This window comes from Pristiophorus japonicus, chromosome 3 (genome assembly GCF_044704955.1).
Source record: "Pristiophorus japonicus isolate sPriJap1 chromosome 3, sPriJap1.hap1, whole genome shotgun sequence".
NCBI classification, from domain to species: domain Eukaryota; kingdom Metazoa; phylum Chordata; class Chondrichthyes; family Pristiophoridae; genus Pristiophorus; species Pristiophorus japonicus.
Genome location: NC_091979.1, coordinates 320,032,800 through 320,048,074, shown reverse-complemented (window position 1 = coordinate 320,048,074; position 15,275 = coordinate 320,032,800). Strand labels below are relative to the sequence as shown.

Genomic DNA, 15,275 nt, shown 5'->3' with positions numbered 1-15,275 from the left:
CCCACATTATCGTTCACCCAAAAAACGCCGGGAAAATGTGGAACTAACCGGAACTAATCACAGCATTATGGACGCCATGTTCTCAATCACATGTCACATCATTTAAAAGGCTGCTCTGCTTCAGCCTCGGGGGAGTTCGGATATACTCTGGAGGTCTTTGGAGGTGATGTGAACATCTGTGCAAACATCTTTATCATACTATGAACGATTGGAATTTAATAGATGTCTTCATTGGGACATTCATTCTTTGTGACCAATCGGTGGAAAACAGCTATTGGAATGGGGCCGGTCCTTTCTCACCCTCTCTTAATGACCAATTACATGCTGCAGACTCGAGATGACAGAAGGTATGCACCACAGCATTATGTGCCCAATGTAAGACATGACAGACTGATGAGGAAGACCCGATGTTACACCCCCGCAAGTAAAGGGAGAGGCATTCTTACCTCGACTTGCCCGACACCACCTGCCTTCGGAGACTGCGCTTCCACAAAGAGGTGATCACTGAGGTATGCCAGCTCATAAAGGGAGATCTGCAGCCTGCCAGCACCATCAGTACTGCACTGTCCGTCGAGGTCAAGGTCACTGCGGCACTGTCGTTTTGTGCATTGGGTTCTTTGCAGGCCTCAGCTGGCGACATTTGCGGTCTGTCTCAACATGCCACACATTGCTGCATTAGACATGTCACTGAAGCCCTGTATGCACGCAGGAGGGACTTTATCAGATTCACTATGACCAGGGAGGCTCAGACTGAGAGGGCTTTAGGATTCTACTGAATTGCTAACTTCCCCAAGGTGCAGTAAGCAATAGACTGTACGCACATCGCGAAGCGGGCACCTTTTCAGGATGCACAGTAAGGGATTCCACTCCCTGAATGTGCAACTCGTTGTCGACCACCAGCAAATTATTATGGCAGTGAATGCTAAATTTCTGGGCAGCATCCATGATGCTCACATCCTGCGTGAGAGCATTGTATCTGACATGTTTAACAATCAGCCACAAGGTCAATGCTGGATGCTTGGTGACAAAGGATATGGCCTCGACACCTAGCTGATGACCCCTGACACCCACACCGAAGCCGAGAGGTGATACAATGAGAGCCACAGAGCCACTCGCAATATTGTGGAGAAAACCATTGGAGTGCTTAAGCAGCGCTTTAGGTGCCTGGACCACTCAGAGGCGAGCTCCAATACCACCCTGAGCAGGTAGCTCAATTCGTGGTGGTGTGCTCCATGTTGCACAACAGGAGGGGACAAGAATTGCCTCAGAGTCTGACAGTCCATCTCACTAGAGAGAGGAAGAAGAGGACGAGGAGGCGGACGCTGACATTGGGCCAATCAGGCTGAAGCTGAAGCCATGCCCCCACCCCCCTGTAGACCACATGAAAGGGCCCATGGTGGCATGATAGCTGCAAGAGCCTTACGTCAGGAGCTCATCAATGATCGCTTTGAAAGAACGTTGGTGTTATTTACAAGGCTGACACACTGCTGGGTGTGCAGGTCATACGTCAGTGGTGGGCATCGCCTTGGTGACAGATAAAGTTTAAGTTGATTGAAGTTAAGTGTCATTATACCCTTTGATGTTAAGGAATCACCAGCGTGTAATGGTGCAGCTATCTGAGCCAATGCGCAACAAGGTTTTGTTAAATAAAAAACATTTAAACTGAACATTTGTCTGAAATCATAAATATTTCTGTAAAAACCAACCCTTCCCACCACCACCGCCCCTCCTGCCGCCCCCCCCCCTTGCTTTTCCTCCCCACCTCTACCCCTTCCCCTCCTGAGTCGAAGCCGAGGGGGGAACGTGCTCCGAGCCAGAAGCAATATGTTGCTCCTGGCTCTCATGTGGTTGGCAATGGGGGTGCGGCACCTTGGGGTGCAGTGCCAGGCTCCGGGGCCACTGGGAGCCCTCTGCCACCAGTGTTCCTGGCTAACGGCTCCAGGATCTCCTCCATCCCTTCCACGTTATATATTATTTGTTGGACAAAAACTCGGTGCCAACTATGTTCTTGGTGCTTAGTAAGCTTTTTGCTGCTGGTGAATCTCCCTCGTGCCTCCCACAACAGCCAAACAAGCCCACACCACACCCACACACGCTTTCAATCCCTCTCTGCTCCCTCTCTCTCTGTCTCCTCTTCTGCGCATGTAATGATGACCCCTGACGTCCTGAATCATTGGAAACAAGCGTTGTCATGCCGTTGCTAAGGACGGCGACACTTTACGGCAGAAGGTCAGCGAGATTTAACACTACCGTCCATTTCATATCGCTCGTGGTCATGCCCAATTTCAAAAATGGAGACTAGGGGCTTTGAGAATGGGCGACAAGCCGGCGATCTGAAAACCCAAAACCGCCCACGCTGGAAATAATGTCCATTTTGGGTGATCTGCGCAGAAGTGTAAAATCTAGCTCAATAACTTTAATTTCAATAAATTTTAAATATGTGTGGTCTGTTTTTTATTTTTTATTATTTTGTGTGTTCGGTTTTGCTCCCATTAATAGCACTAAGAACTCGTAGATCCGCGAGCCTCAATGCTATTAATGGGAACCTGTGAAATACTTACCTGATTGGCTGAGCAGTCACACGTGACTGTATCTTCTGCGTCAGAACCCTCCGGACGGGAGCGCGCTTTGCAGCGCGGGAAGAGAAGGCCTTCCCACTGCAATCCAGGGTGCCGAGACCACCAGGTACTTTCGTAAAAGTTCTCCGGTCGGGAGGCAATTGCCCACGGGAAGGATTTTCTGGGCCATTATATAGGTGTGCTGTTCTTAATATTTGCTTATGTTTTGCTTCATAGCACTAATTAATTGCAAATAAATTTACTTGATGTTTTAGTCTATAAACCTCTGGGGCTAAAAATTGCATAGTGCCCCATTTGGGTCGATAACTTTTGAATTCTCGGAAAAGTATTGCCAGACGATAATCATTTTCTGCACCCAGAAATTCAGCTTTAGCACGCCAAGAGGGATGTGCAGCACTAAATCAAGTGCTAACCCCTTCTTTTAGGGTGCTAAAGTCTGAGAGCGGGAGGGCAGCGGCAGAGCACTGATCAAGATGGAGTGCAAAGATACCGGAATCAAAGGCTGCTTCCCTCGCTTGAAGGGAAGAGCCAATTGATGGTGCACAAGATACTCCTGCTCAGTTCTGCACGGCTGCCATTACAGACCCAAACACTCAGAGTAGTGAGCTTGGACATCTCGCATTAATAACACATCAAAACCTTTCAGCAGCTACCAGACTGGTGCAAATAATAAAGATTGGCCGACCTGAAAACCAGTGCCTTTAATTAGTACTCCCCCAAGCGGCCAGCCGAGGTGACAACACCTCCACTTCCTGCCATTGCTGACACTCAGCATTACAGCAGGGGGCAGGAGGCAATTTCACATCAGGGGCGGTAATGGGGCGCTGTACACTTTATGATGTCACGATCTGCAAGGTGCTAGAGGCCGAGGCATTAAGTGTTAGCGCCAGCGTTAACAGGCAGGGAGGTTCACGGGCCTCGCTGAATTCGCCGCACCCAGTCGGTAACCCTTAGCGCCCCATTACCGCCTCCCCCCCCCCTCCCCCCCCAGGCGCTAATAGGAGGCGCAAAGCAGCCGAATTTCTCCCCCCTGGTCTTTAGTCTATAAGCCTTTTGGTAATATTCACCACTTGATAAAAAGTTTGGCAGTACAGGATAGCAGAAAACTAAAAATCACCTAAATCGATTACAGCAAGTGAAGTGATTGTTAATCTTCAGAATGAAGAAAAGGTGCAGCTTCTGGATCATAAGCGACAAAGTTTGATTACAGGACATATGGTTAGATTATTGAGAGGAAAGACAATGTTACAATACCCCCAAAATGCCTTAAAGTTCAAATACAACTCAGCCACCTAAATTGAGTCAAGGCTCAGCTTAGTAATGTGCTCTTATGTTAGCCTGGGTGTACACGTGTACTCATGCCATGTGACTGCAGTGAAATATATAACATGTCAAAACTCTATCGCCCATTTAGAAATATGTATGTTCATATTCGTATTTGTGGATATATCTCAGTTTTGATGTTCAGTTAAGTTCAGAGCTAAGAGGCAGAGTAAAACTCAATTTGTACAGTTTTTAAAAACGCAAGTGAAAACTTTACTTGTTTCTTGGATATTTTTCGTGGGTTTCAGTTAGATTGGAATTTAACTCTCAATTGGAGACTCCTAAAGATACCCTTTTCTAATAAAGAACTGGATACCTTATGCACTGTGCTTCTCGGAATTACTTCCATTAGGGATATTTTTGAGGCTATTGAAAGCTGGCAACATTCCTCGAGCAATGCTACCCAATCTGAAGTTATCATGGGAAGTCCTTCTCTCTATCACTAAATGCTGAGTGTAATGTCTATCTAGATATTATATTGAAATGTAGAAAAATATATCAGTCAGAAAGTGTCACAGTACAGAAATGAAACAAACATTCCCATTGTTTCTGAAGCGGGGTAATTCAGGATTGTTAATTAAGTATTTTATGTTTTACTTTTGGGAATACTTAAACACTTTTGCTTTATTGTCTGGAGCATTAAAAGTGAATTACTGTGACAAACTAACAAATCAACAGCAATTAGAAAAGAAATAAATAGACAAACATTGAGCATTATTTCAAATTTAGATACTATCACTTAAAGAAAGGAACTTAACATTGACCTGATGTTGACATGTCAGATTGAACTGATGTGATCAACGTAAAGACAGTCAGGAATAACAAGGAAATTAAATGTAATTAAAGAAGTGATTCAGATTGCCATGATAATTTATATATTCATTATGGAGGTGCTTATGAAACACAGTTAATTCATTACAAAATTATGTTTATAAATAACTAAATGTACAATATGGGATCTTCCACATCTTCTATAACTGACTTTACTTTCTTATAGTTATATCTGCTTCCATAAGTATAGATTCATGTTAAAATAAAAACTCAAATTTGAAAGGTTTAATCTGTTACTTTTCTGACATTTTTGCTGAAGTACAGAAAAACATTTACACATTGTTGTTATGAAATTATATTCTAAATGATTCTCAAACTTGCCTCCTTTATCATTAAGAAGTTTGTGCAATTATATATATGTATATATATATATATATATATATATACACACATACATACATACAAGAGATAAAGGGTTCTTAACTGCATCAATTTCTTAAAAGTGTGAATGTATTTTCCACAGTAATCAATTATAAAGACAATAAAGGAATTTCTCCAAGTTTTTGGCAAGTCCCTAACAATGAACTGTCTGAGGGAAAAGTGATTAGAGTGTCACTTGCTCGAATCCTAAGGAGCACATCACACTTTAGCATGAAACCTTTCTTCCTTTTTAAAAAAAATGATCTCCAATCTTTCTCTGTTCACTTTCTCTGCTTCTCTACCCCCCTCTCCTGAAGCCACTAATATCTTTCGATGATTCTAAGGATATCCAGTAGTCGCATGATTACTGGATTATTGTTCCAAGGTTTTATGGTGGTCCTCCAATACCTTGCCCAATGCTGTGCTGGAATATTATTCCAAGGATATCTGCTGGTCCTCTGATACTTTGCCTGGTATCTTGCAAGAATATGGTTCCAACGCTGCCGATGGACCTCTGATAACTTGTCAAGTGCCTATTATTTGTGCGAACCATGACAATTTAACATGCATTAAATCCTGAACTTGTGATCTGTCAAGTTTCACACTAAAATGAGTTCTAAAGTGACTGATGAGACCAATGCAGGATCTACAGTCTCTGTCACAGGTGGGGCAGATGGTGGTTGGAGGGACGGGTGTGTGAGGTGCTTGGGTTGACGTATGCTCCTTCCGCTGTTTGTACTTGCTCCCGGCAAAGATACTCGAAGTGTTTGGCGCCTTCTTGGATGCTTCTCCTCCACTTTGAACGGTCTTGGGGCAGGGATTCCCAAGAATCGGTGGGGTGTCACATTTTTTCAAGGAGGCTTTGAGGGTGTCCTAGAAGTGTTTTCTCTGCCCTCCTGGAGCTCGCCTGTCGTCAGTAGCTCAGAGTAGAGTGCTTGTTTCGGGGGTCTAGTATCAGGCATACGGACAAAGTTGCCCATCCATCGGAGCTGATGGAGCGTGGTCAATGCCTCGATGCTGGGGATGTCGGCCTGAGAGAGAACACTGACGTTGGTGTGCCGGAGGTTGAACAATTTCCCACTTGTCCTGTAGATTAACTCTACTCCATCAGGGAGCTTGTTCATCATCATAGACAATCCCTCGAAATCGAGGAAGAATTGCTTCCACTCTAAAAATGTGAGTTCTCAGGTTGCTGTCCAGTCCAATGCAGGAATTACAGTCTCTGTCACAGGTGGGGCAGACAGTGGTTGAAGGAAAGGGTGGGTGGGGAGTCTGGTTTGCCGCACGCTCCTTCTGCTGTCTGCGCTTGATTTCTGTATGCTCTTGGCGACAAGACTCAAGGTGCTCAGCACCCTCCCGGATGCTCTTCCTCCACTTCGGGCGGTCTTGGGTCAGGGATTCCTAGGTGTCGGTGGGGATATTACACTTTATCAAGGAGGCTTTGAGGGTATCCTTGAATCATTTCCTCTGCCCACCTCGGGCTCGCTTGCCGTGTAGGAGTTCCGAGTAGAGCACTTGCTGAGGGAGTCTCGTGTCGGGCAGGCAGACGACGTGGCCCGCCCAACGGAGCTGGTAGAGTGTGGTCAGTACTTCGATGCTGGGGATGTTGGCCTGGGCGAGAACACTGATGTTGGTGCGTCTATCCCCCCAGTGGATTTGCAGGATCTTGCGAAGGCATCGCTGGTGGTACTTCTCCAACACTTTGAGATGCCTGCGGTATATAGTCGACGTCTCTGAGCCATATAGGAGGGCAGGTATCACTACTGCCCTGCAGATCATATGCTTGCTGCCAGATTTGAGGTCCTGGTCTTCAAACATTTTCTTCCTCAGGCGACCGAATGCTGTGTTGGCGCACTGGAGGCAGTGTTGCACCTCGTCATCGATGTCTGCCCTTGCTGATAGTAGGCTCCTGAGATATGGAAAATGGTCCACATTGTCCAGGGCCGCACCGTAGACCGGAACGAGGAGTGCTGTGTGGCAGGGTCAGGTTGGTGGAGGATCTTTATCTTACGGATATTTAGTGTAAGGCCCATGCTTTCGTATGCCTTGGTGAAGGTATTGATGATAACTTGGAGTTCGGCCTCTGAGTGTGCGCAGACGCAAGTGTCGTCCGCGGACTGTAGTTCGATGACAGAGAATGGGACGACCTTGGATCTTGCCTGGAGGCGGCAAAGGTTGAACAGGTTCCCACTGGTTCTATAGTTTAGATCCACTCCAGCGGGGAGTTTGTTGAGCGTGAGATGGAGCATTGCAGCAAGGAAGATCGAGAAGAGGGTTGGTGCAATGTGGCAGCCCTGCTTGACCCCGGTCCGAACGTGGATTGGGTCAGTGGTGAATCCATTGGCCAGGATAACAGCTTGCATGTCATCATGGAGCAGGCAGAGGATTGTGACAAACTTTTGGGGGGCAGCCGAAACGGAGGAGTATGCTCCATAGTCCCTCATGGTTGACAGAGTCGAAGGCCTTTGTGAGGTCAAAGAAAGCCATGCACAGAGGTTGATGCTGTTCCCGATATTTATCCTGGATTTGTCGCCTGGTGAACATCATGTCCATTGTGCCCCTTAGTGGGTGGAATCCGCATTGCGACTCTGGGAGGAACTCTTCAGCTACTGGGAGGAGAGGATTGAGGAGGGTTCTTGTGATGACTTTCCCTGTGGCAGACAGCAGGGAAAATCCTCTGTAATTACTGCAGTCGGACTTGTAACCATTTTGGAAGATGGTCACAATTACAGCATCTCTGAGATCCCCTGGCATGGTCTCCTCCTTCCAGATAAAAGAGACGAAGTCATAGATTTGCGAGAAGAGTACTTCTCCGCCATGCTTTAGTACTTCGGCGGGAATTCCATCTGTACCTGAGGCCTTGTTGTTTTTCAGGTATTGGATGGTTATTTCAACCTCATGCCGGGCTGGGATTGTGCCAAGGTGGTGACGGGTAGCATGCTGTGGGGTGGAATCAAAGACACTCACGTCAAAGGTAGAGTCTTGGTTGAGGAGATCCTCGAAGTGTTCCTTCCAGCGGACAATGACTGCCTCTCTGTCCTTGATGAGCACCTCTTCATTCTTGGCCCTCAGTGGACCGTGAGTGCTTGGGCCGTAGGTGGTCTTGACTGCGCACGCACGTTGTGATTGTCGGCTAGTTGCTGGATCTCCTGCGCTTTTTACACCCACCATCTATTCTTTAGGTCACGTGATTTTTGTTGGACCTCAGCCTTCAGTTGTCTGTAGATCTGCTTTCTTTCATGAGAACATAATAGGAGCAGGAGTAGGACATTTGGCCCCTTGAGCCTGCTCCGCTATTCAATAAGATCATGGCTGATCTGATCTTGGGCTCAGCTCCACTTCCCTGCCCGCTCCTCATAACCCATCGCTCAAAAATCGTTTGTGTTGTGGTGTTGTTTCCAGTTCAAACATGAACAGTGTAGGAGGCCGAGGACGGAGCGGTCAAAGTGGGAATGGAGTGGAGAATTAAAGTGACAGGCGACTGGAAACTCAGGGTCACACTTGCGGACTGAATGGAGGTGTTCCGCGAAGCGGTCAATGTAGAGGATCTCTGACTGTACATTGATGACTGTATCGGTGCCATTTCCTGCTCTCGTTTTGAACTCAAAAATTTAATTCACTTTGTATCTAATTTCCACCCTTCCCTCGCCTTCACATGGTCCATCTCCGACTCTTCCCTTCCTTTCCTCGACTTCTCCCTCTCCATCTCTGGGGATAGGCTTTCGACCAGTATCCACTATAAGCCCACTGACTCCCACAGCTACCTGGACTACACTTCCTCCCACCCCATATCCTGTAAAGACTCCATTCCATTCTCCCAGATTCTCCATCTCTGTCACATCTGCTCTGAACACGCCACCATTCACAGTAGTGTCTCTGACATTTCTTCCTTTTTCCTCAACCGAGGATTCCCTTCCGCCGTGGTTAACATGGCCCTCGACCGTGTCAGTTCCATTTCCTTCACCTCTGCTCTCACCCCTTCCCCTCCCTCCCAGAACCATGACAGGGTTCCCCTTGTCCTCACCTTTCACCCCTCCAGCCTCCACATTCAACGGATCATCCTCTGCCATTTCCGCCACCTCCAGCGTGATCCCACCACCAATCACATCTTCCCCTCCCCTCCCCTCGCAGCATTCCGAAGGGACCGTTCCCTCCGCGACACCCTGGTCCATTCCACAGTCACCCCCAGCACCCCCTCCCCTTCCCACAGTACCTTCTTGTGCCAGCGCAGGAGATGCAATGCCCGCCCTTTAACCTGCTCCCTTCCCACTATCCAGGGACCAAATACTCCTTCCAGGTGAAACAGCGATTTACTTGTACTTCTTTCAATGTAGTATACTGTATTCACTGCTCACAATGTGATCTCCTCTACATTGGGGAGACCAAGCTGTAGATTGGGTGGCCGCTTCGCGGAACACCTCCGTTCAGTCCGTAAGTGTGACCCCGAGCTTCCTGTCGCCTGTCACTTCAATTCCCCGCTCCATTCCCACGCTGACCTCTCTGTCCTCAGCCTCCTATATTGTTCCAAAAAAGCTCAACCCAAGCTCGAGGAACAGCACCTCATCTTTCGTTTAGGCATTTTACAGCCTTCTGGACTCAACATCAAGTTCAACAATTTCAGAGCGTAACTGCTGCCCATCTTTGGCTCCCCTTCCTCCTCTCGGCCTATGTTTTTTTTTCTTTTTGTCTCCAACGGCAGCAGGTCAGTATCCCACCATTTACACCCTATCTTGACTAACCTTTTTCTAACTCCAGCCGTTACCATTTCAATTCGTCCCGTCATCCCTTTTGTCTCTCTAATCTCACCTGCCTTCCACCCTATCACAGACCTTCCCTTTTGTTCTTTCTTCCCCTCCCCCTTTTCAGTGCTTCTTTAGAATGTGTACTTTCCAAACACGAGCCAGTTCTGACGAAGGGTGGTTTGCCCGAAACGTTAACTCTGCTTTTCCCTCCACGGATGCTGCCTGACCCGTTGAGATTTCCAGCATTTTCTGTTTTTATTGCCGATCAGATTTGTTTACCTTAAAGGAGATGCCGTGGGCATTCATTACAAAACGGCTTCATGTGATCCATTAAAAATGGTGGAAGTCTCAATTTTTAATTAAATCCAATGGTTCCAAATCAGCTGGGTTGTTCAGTACTGGTGGTTTTATGTCAGCGTTGCAAAAACTGTGCAATCGTTTTTTTTTTATTTAAAAGCAATTTTTTTCACTTCACGCACATGCTCTTTGAATGACTGTATATAAAGATTACCTAAAGGGAACTGGCATATTCCATGTGTTTATTAATGTCCCGGCTGTGTGCTCAAAGTTCTATTTAAGAGATTTGTTTGTTATGACATGTTTGTAACATAAAATGTGGATTCTCTACACAATCTTGTGGCTCTGGGAGGTTTGTCTGCGGAAGCACTCATCTAATCCCACAAGATATCACATCGGATTATCAACTGGTCTGAAAGGGATATTTTCCTTGTGTGGCTCGGTCACACAGACGTAGGTAACCAGGCATGCTATTATCAGTGAGATCGCCACAGCAGGGGGTCGCAGCTGACAACAGGACTTCCTGCTAAACACGTCAGTTACGGACACACTCTGCTCTCTGCAATTACAGGCGGTGGAAAAATGAGTGTGCTTCTAATATGAAGATTCAAACATCATCATCATCATAGGCGGTCCCTCGAAACGAGGATGACTTGCTTCCACGCCAAAAAAAAGGATGAGTTCACAGGTGTTTCGAATGAAGAACCCGAACTACATCCTCAAGGGTGGAAGATGCCTGTGCGTGGATTTTTTTAACGTGTGGTGGCCGTTGCACACCAGCCATCACACGGGTTTGACAGAGCTAGGTCTTGGTCCAGTGGCAAGGGTTACCCAAGACGACTGGAGACCAGCTCTGCTGCACGGACCCAGTGCGCGCACATATCGCAGTGTGGGCTGGGCCCGTGCTGCCCCTCGGCCCCTGGGCCCCGAACTCACGCCTCCCCTGGGCCCCGATCACATCCCTCCGCAGTTTCTCACAGCTCGTTCGCCCCGACCTCGCTGCTCCTGCTGCATCTGCCCATGCGCCAATCACCGACCTGGAACTTCAAACCAGATTCAAACAAGGGCACTGCACACCCACACAAACAACTACAAAGGACACCTGCGGCAGGGCAAACATTGTGACTGGGAAGATGTGTCAAAGACAGACGTGGTCAGTACCGATCGATGAAGCCCTTCCCTATTCCCAACCATCAACCTTCAACTATCTCTTTGTTTTTGTTCATTCTTGTCAGATCAGCTCCAGCGCCAAAGATCACTTTGCGCCACTACATTTGATGTTAGCCAAAAGGCCGAGAGGGGAAGCTGCACCGTTCCTGGAAACACTGCAGGTCGGTGCGTGGAGAGGAGGGAGCAAGCCCCTGTTCCATCTCCCTGTTCCAAAAATCAATTTAATATTTGGTCCCCAGATAGGGGATATTAAACTGATAAGAACAGATCTTTTTATTTTTTTTAATGTCCAATTTCTTTCCAGATCAACTCTAACGCCAAAGATCACTTTGCGCCAATATATTTGATCTTAGGCCAAAAGGCCGAGAGGCGAAGTTGCACCATTCCTGGAAATATTGCAATGCCAGGTCGGTGCATGGAGTGGACGGGGCAAGCCCCTGTTCCAGCTCCCTGTCCAAAAAACAATTTAATATCAGGTCCCCATAGGGGATATTAAACTGATAAGAACAGATACTACACTTGATCTTAGCCAAAAGGCCGAGAAGCGAGAACCTTCAGCTATCTCGACCTTCAACAACCACTTCAATGAGAATTTGAAGTGGGATGTTGAGCAGAGCTGAAAACTAAAGTGCAGGACCATACTCTCCGTACACTTTATTGGTGCTGACCTAATTATCTTTGCTGAGTGCATCTTTTGACGAGAGTGCGGGTTGACTCTATTTACAGTTACTTTCTACAAGAGGATTCACCCCAAACTGCCTGAACACAACGAAATAGTTGGGGAAGTATTTCACCATCATTTTAAAAGTGGATAAATTCACACGAGTCGTGTTTTTAAATTCAGGTTCCACTTAATTCCTGATAATGGGGCCAATGAATGTTTAGATTGTTCATTTCGCAGCAAACGGCGTTTAGAGAGTCGCTTATGCAGCCGGCCAGCTCACCGAGTTGTCGGACTCGGGTTAGTTCTGTGGGAGATACCCCAAGAGCCGGAGGGCTGACAGGTACCGGGGGAGCAGCCAGCTACTCCGAGAGCTCACCTGTCGATACTGATCACGCACAGGGTCATGATCGAAGCGGTGCAGCACATCACATCCATGGCGATGAAGACGTTGCAAAAGACTTGGCCAAATATCCAGCGGCCGCCGATCAGGTCGGTCACGATGACGAAGGGCATCACCGCCAGGGCCACCGACAGGTCGGCGAGGGCGAGCGACACGATCAGGTAGTTGGAGGGCTGCCGCAGCTTTTTCACGAAACAGACCGAGATCATAACCAGGCAGTTGCCGGAGACGGTGAGCAAGGTGATGACGGACAGGACGGCCCCGATGATCACCTTGTCCGTGTCGCCGTAGGGCAGCATCTGTTGCCCGCAGTCGGTGCCGTTGCGCCGCAAAGAGGCGGCCGGAGTTGGCCGAGCGCTTGGGGTGGGATAGTGGACAACCTGAAGCAGCTGGGCCCCCAGAGAGCCAGCTAGAGGGGTGCTGAGCCCTGCTCGGGTTCCCTGCAAGGTGTGCCAGCCGATATTGCTTACATAGCTGCCGTTAACGTCCATAATCAAGTCTCAAACTGCCCAGAGCATTTGGTCTGCGGAGAGCCTCTGAAGTCTGTCCTGCCGCTTCAACACAGCGCGCAGGCTGGGCACTCGTTGTCCGTGCTCCCCAAGGCAATCACTCGCTCAGACTCGCCTTGCTTTGGAGCCCTTGTTTGCAGGTCGTTGGACTAGTTGAGAAGCCCTAGCAAGCGGACCGGGTCTGCACCTCCCTCTGCCTGGGGCTCTGAGAGGCAAATGCGCCCGGCGCCGGTCGCTTCTTCGGACTGTGCAAATTCTCTCCAAAGGTGAGCGGTCGTTGGTGACCAAACCAAGCCTCCAGCCTCAGAGCCGACGTGACGTGCAGTCCGAGATGGATCAACATGTTCGCTCAGGGCTGGGGGAAATGACAGAAGCTAAACGAAATGCTCTTCAAGGCAGTGAAGTTCGATTTAAAACTCACGGTGTATCCCTTGCTGCTAAATATCACCGGCAGTTCCCCTTTGTTGGATCACCTTCCACATGGTGCATCTTCACATTTCTCCAATTCCATCACACTGAGCTCGGCTCCCACTTTCCCTGAACCCCGTTCCCGTTCTCTTCACACCGGTGCCGCAGCCTGTTGGAGAGAACCTCGTACTGAATGTCTAAAACCATTCATTCAGTCCCATTTCTTCCCCCGCCCCCTCCGGTGAAAGTTTTTTCATCCTGCATCCTGTTTTTGAAAGCAGCTCTCAGCTGGTTCACACACTCAGGGCTTTTAGACGCGAGTGTGAAATGATACACCACTACCCTGACGTGGCAAAGCTGAACAATTGTAGAAATGTCGGTGGTCTATGTCTCTGGCTGATCACTATAGTGATTCGGCTGGATAATAAACCCACAGCTCGGGCTGCATGTGCGTTGCTGTTCCATGGCAACTGTGGGCTCAGAACAGTCTCCACAAACTGGCGACACGCAGATCAAAATGGCTATTTTCAAAATTATTTGATGCATTATTTTTGAAGGGCAGTTCCATTGGTTTTGATGTATCTGACATGGTCATTTGCCTTTTCATTCTGGGACTGCTTTTTTTTTGCTTATTTAGGTGCAGAGAACGCCGTGGTTTGTTGCTCACACATTGTTTTATAGGTGGGAAAGTATAGAAAAATAGAACTTGCATTTATACAGTGCTTTTCAGGACATCCCAAAGTAATTTTGAAGTGCAGTCACTTTTGTAATGTAGGAAAGGCAGCAGTCAATCTGCGCACAGCAAGGTCCCACAGACAATGAGATAACGACCAGATAATCTGTTTTAGTGATATCGATTGAGGCAGTTTCTTCAAAATGGTGCCGGTGGGATATTTTATGTCCACCTGACGGGGTAGACGGGGCCAGCACTCGTTCAGTACTGCACTGGAGTATCAGCCTAGATTTGGTGCTCAATTTTCCAGAGTGGGACTTGAACCAACAACCTTTTGACTCTGAGGCAAGAGTGCTACCAACGAGCCATGGCTGACACAGTCGAAATAGTATAGGACCAGGGATGGCCATTGTGGATCACCAGCGAGTACCACATCCATAGATGCTTAAAATAATAAAACATATTTTTTATTTGATTTTTAAAGTTTGTTTATGATATTTTAGCTTCTATCATAATCCCATGTGCATGTCCCAATCTTTAATTTGCTTTCAGTAAAATTATAAAAAGTGAATGATGAAAGATGCGTGTTACTTCCTGGTTTGCTGGCTGTGAGAATTCTTCAAAGTGATTGGCTGCTTAGCCTGCTCGATGAAAATACTTTTGTTGGAAACCAGCAGTAGATGGTGCCGGAATGAAATTAATGCCGGATAAGGTGAAATCCACACCCAAGAGCAAATCCATGCCAAAGAATGTACTAGGGCAGCTTTATTCGAGTCAGCAGTGAGTGCTGTCACTTCGCTGCTGGCCGCAAAATACGGACCATTGTTTTAAATATTGAAATAAATGTTATTTGCAGCAGTTATTGAAATTAATGTTTTGTGTTACTCCTGTGAGGGGAGGCAGAGATTTCTGACTTGTTGTTTTGATATTCAACGGTCTCTCATTTGTGTACTATCTGCAGGTGTGCAGCCCAGAACAATTTTGTATTCAGTTCCTGGATATGCTTTCAACAATACTCTCAGAGTAATTTTAATCTGTGGGAATCATTTGCCCTGCCGATATAAATTTATAAATTGTCAGCTTGGGAAGTAAGCCTCATTATATTACTTATAATGCAACAGCTAAAGTGCCAAAAAACATATTGCTGGAATTTTAAAATTATTAAAAATAAATAGTTTTGGAGGTGTCCCCAGCAATGGCTTTTATTATTAATCACTGTTAATGCCATTTTCAAGATGGTCGACAACATTTTCCAGATAGAAGCAAAGGCCACTTAACATAAAGATGTAAAAGGGCTGAAACAAAATTGATATTCAAAA

At 47.1% G+C, this 15,275-nt stretch overlaps 1 protein-coding gene and 1 pseudogene across 1 annotated transcript in view; both read right to left on the bottom strand.

The window, feature by feature from the left end:
* LOC139259617 (5-hydroxytryptamine receptor 7) overlaps positions 1 to 12,884 on the bottom strand; it is a 34,897-nt gene extending 22,013 nt beyond the window's left edge. The window contains 1 exon segment of the mRNA XM_070875102.1: positions 12,343 to 12,884. Coding sequence (XP_070731203.1) covers positions 12,343 to 12,884 — 542 coding nt within the window.
* On the bottom strand, positions 11,673 to 11,851 carry LOC139260457 (U2 spliceosomal RNA; annotated as a pseudogene).
* Positions 12,885 to 15,275: the final 2,391 nt, after the last annotated feature.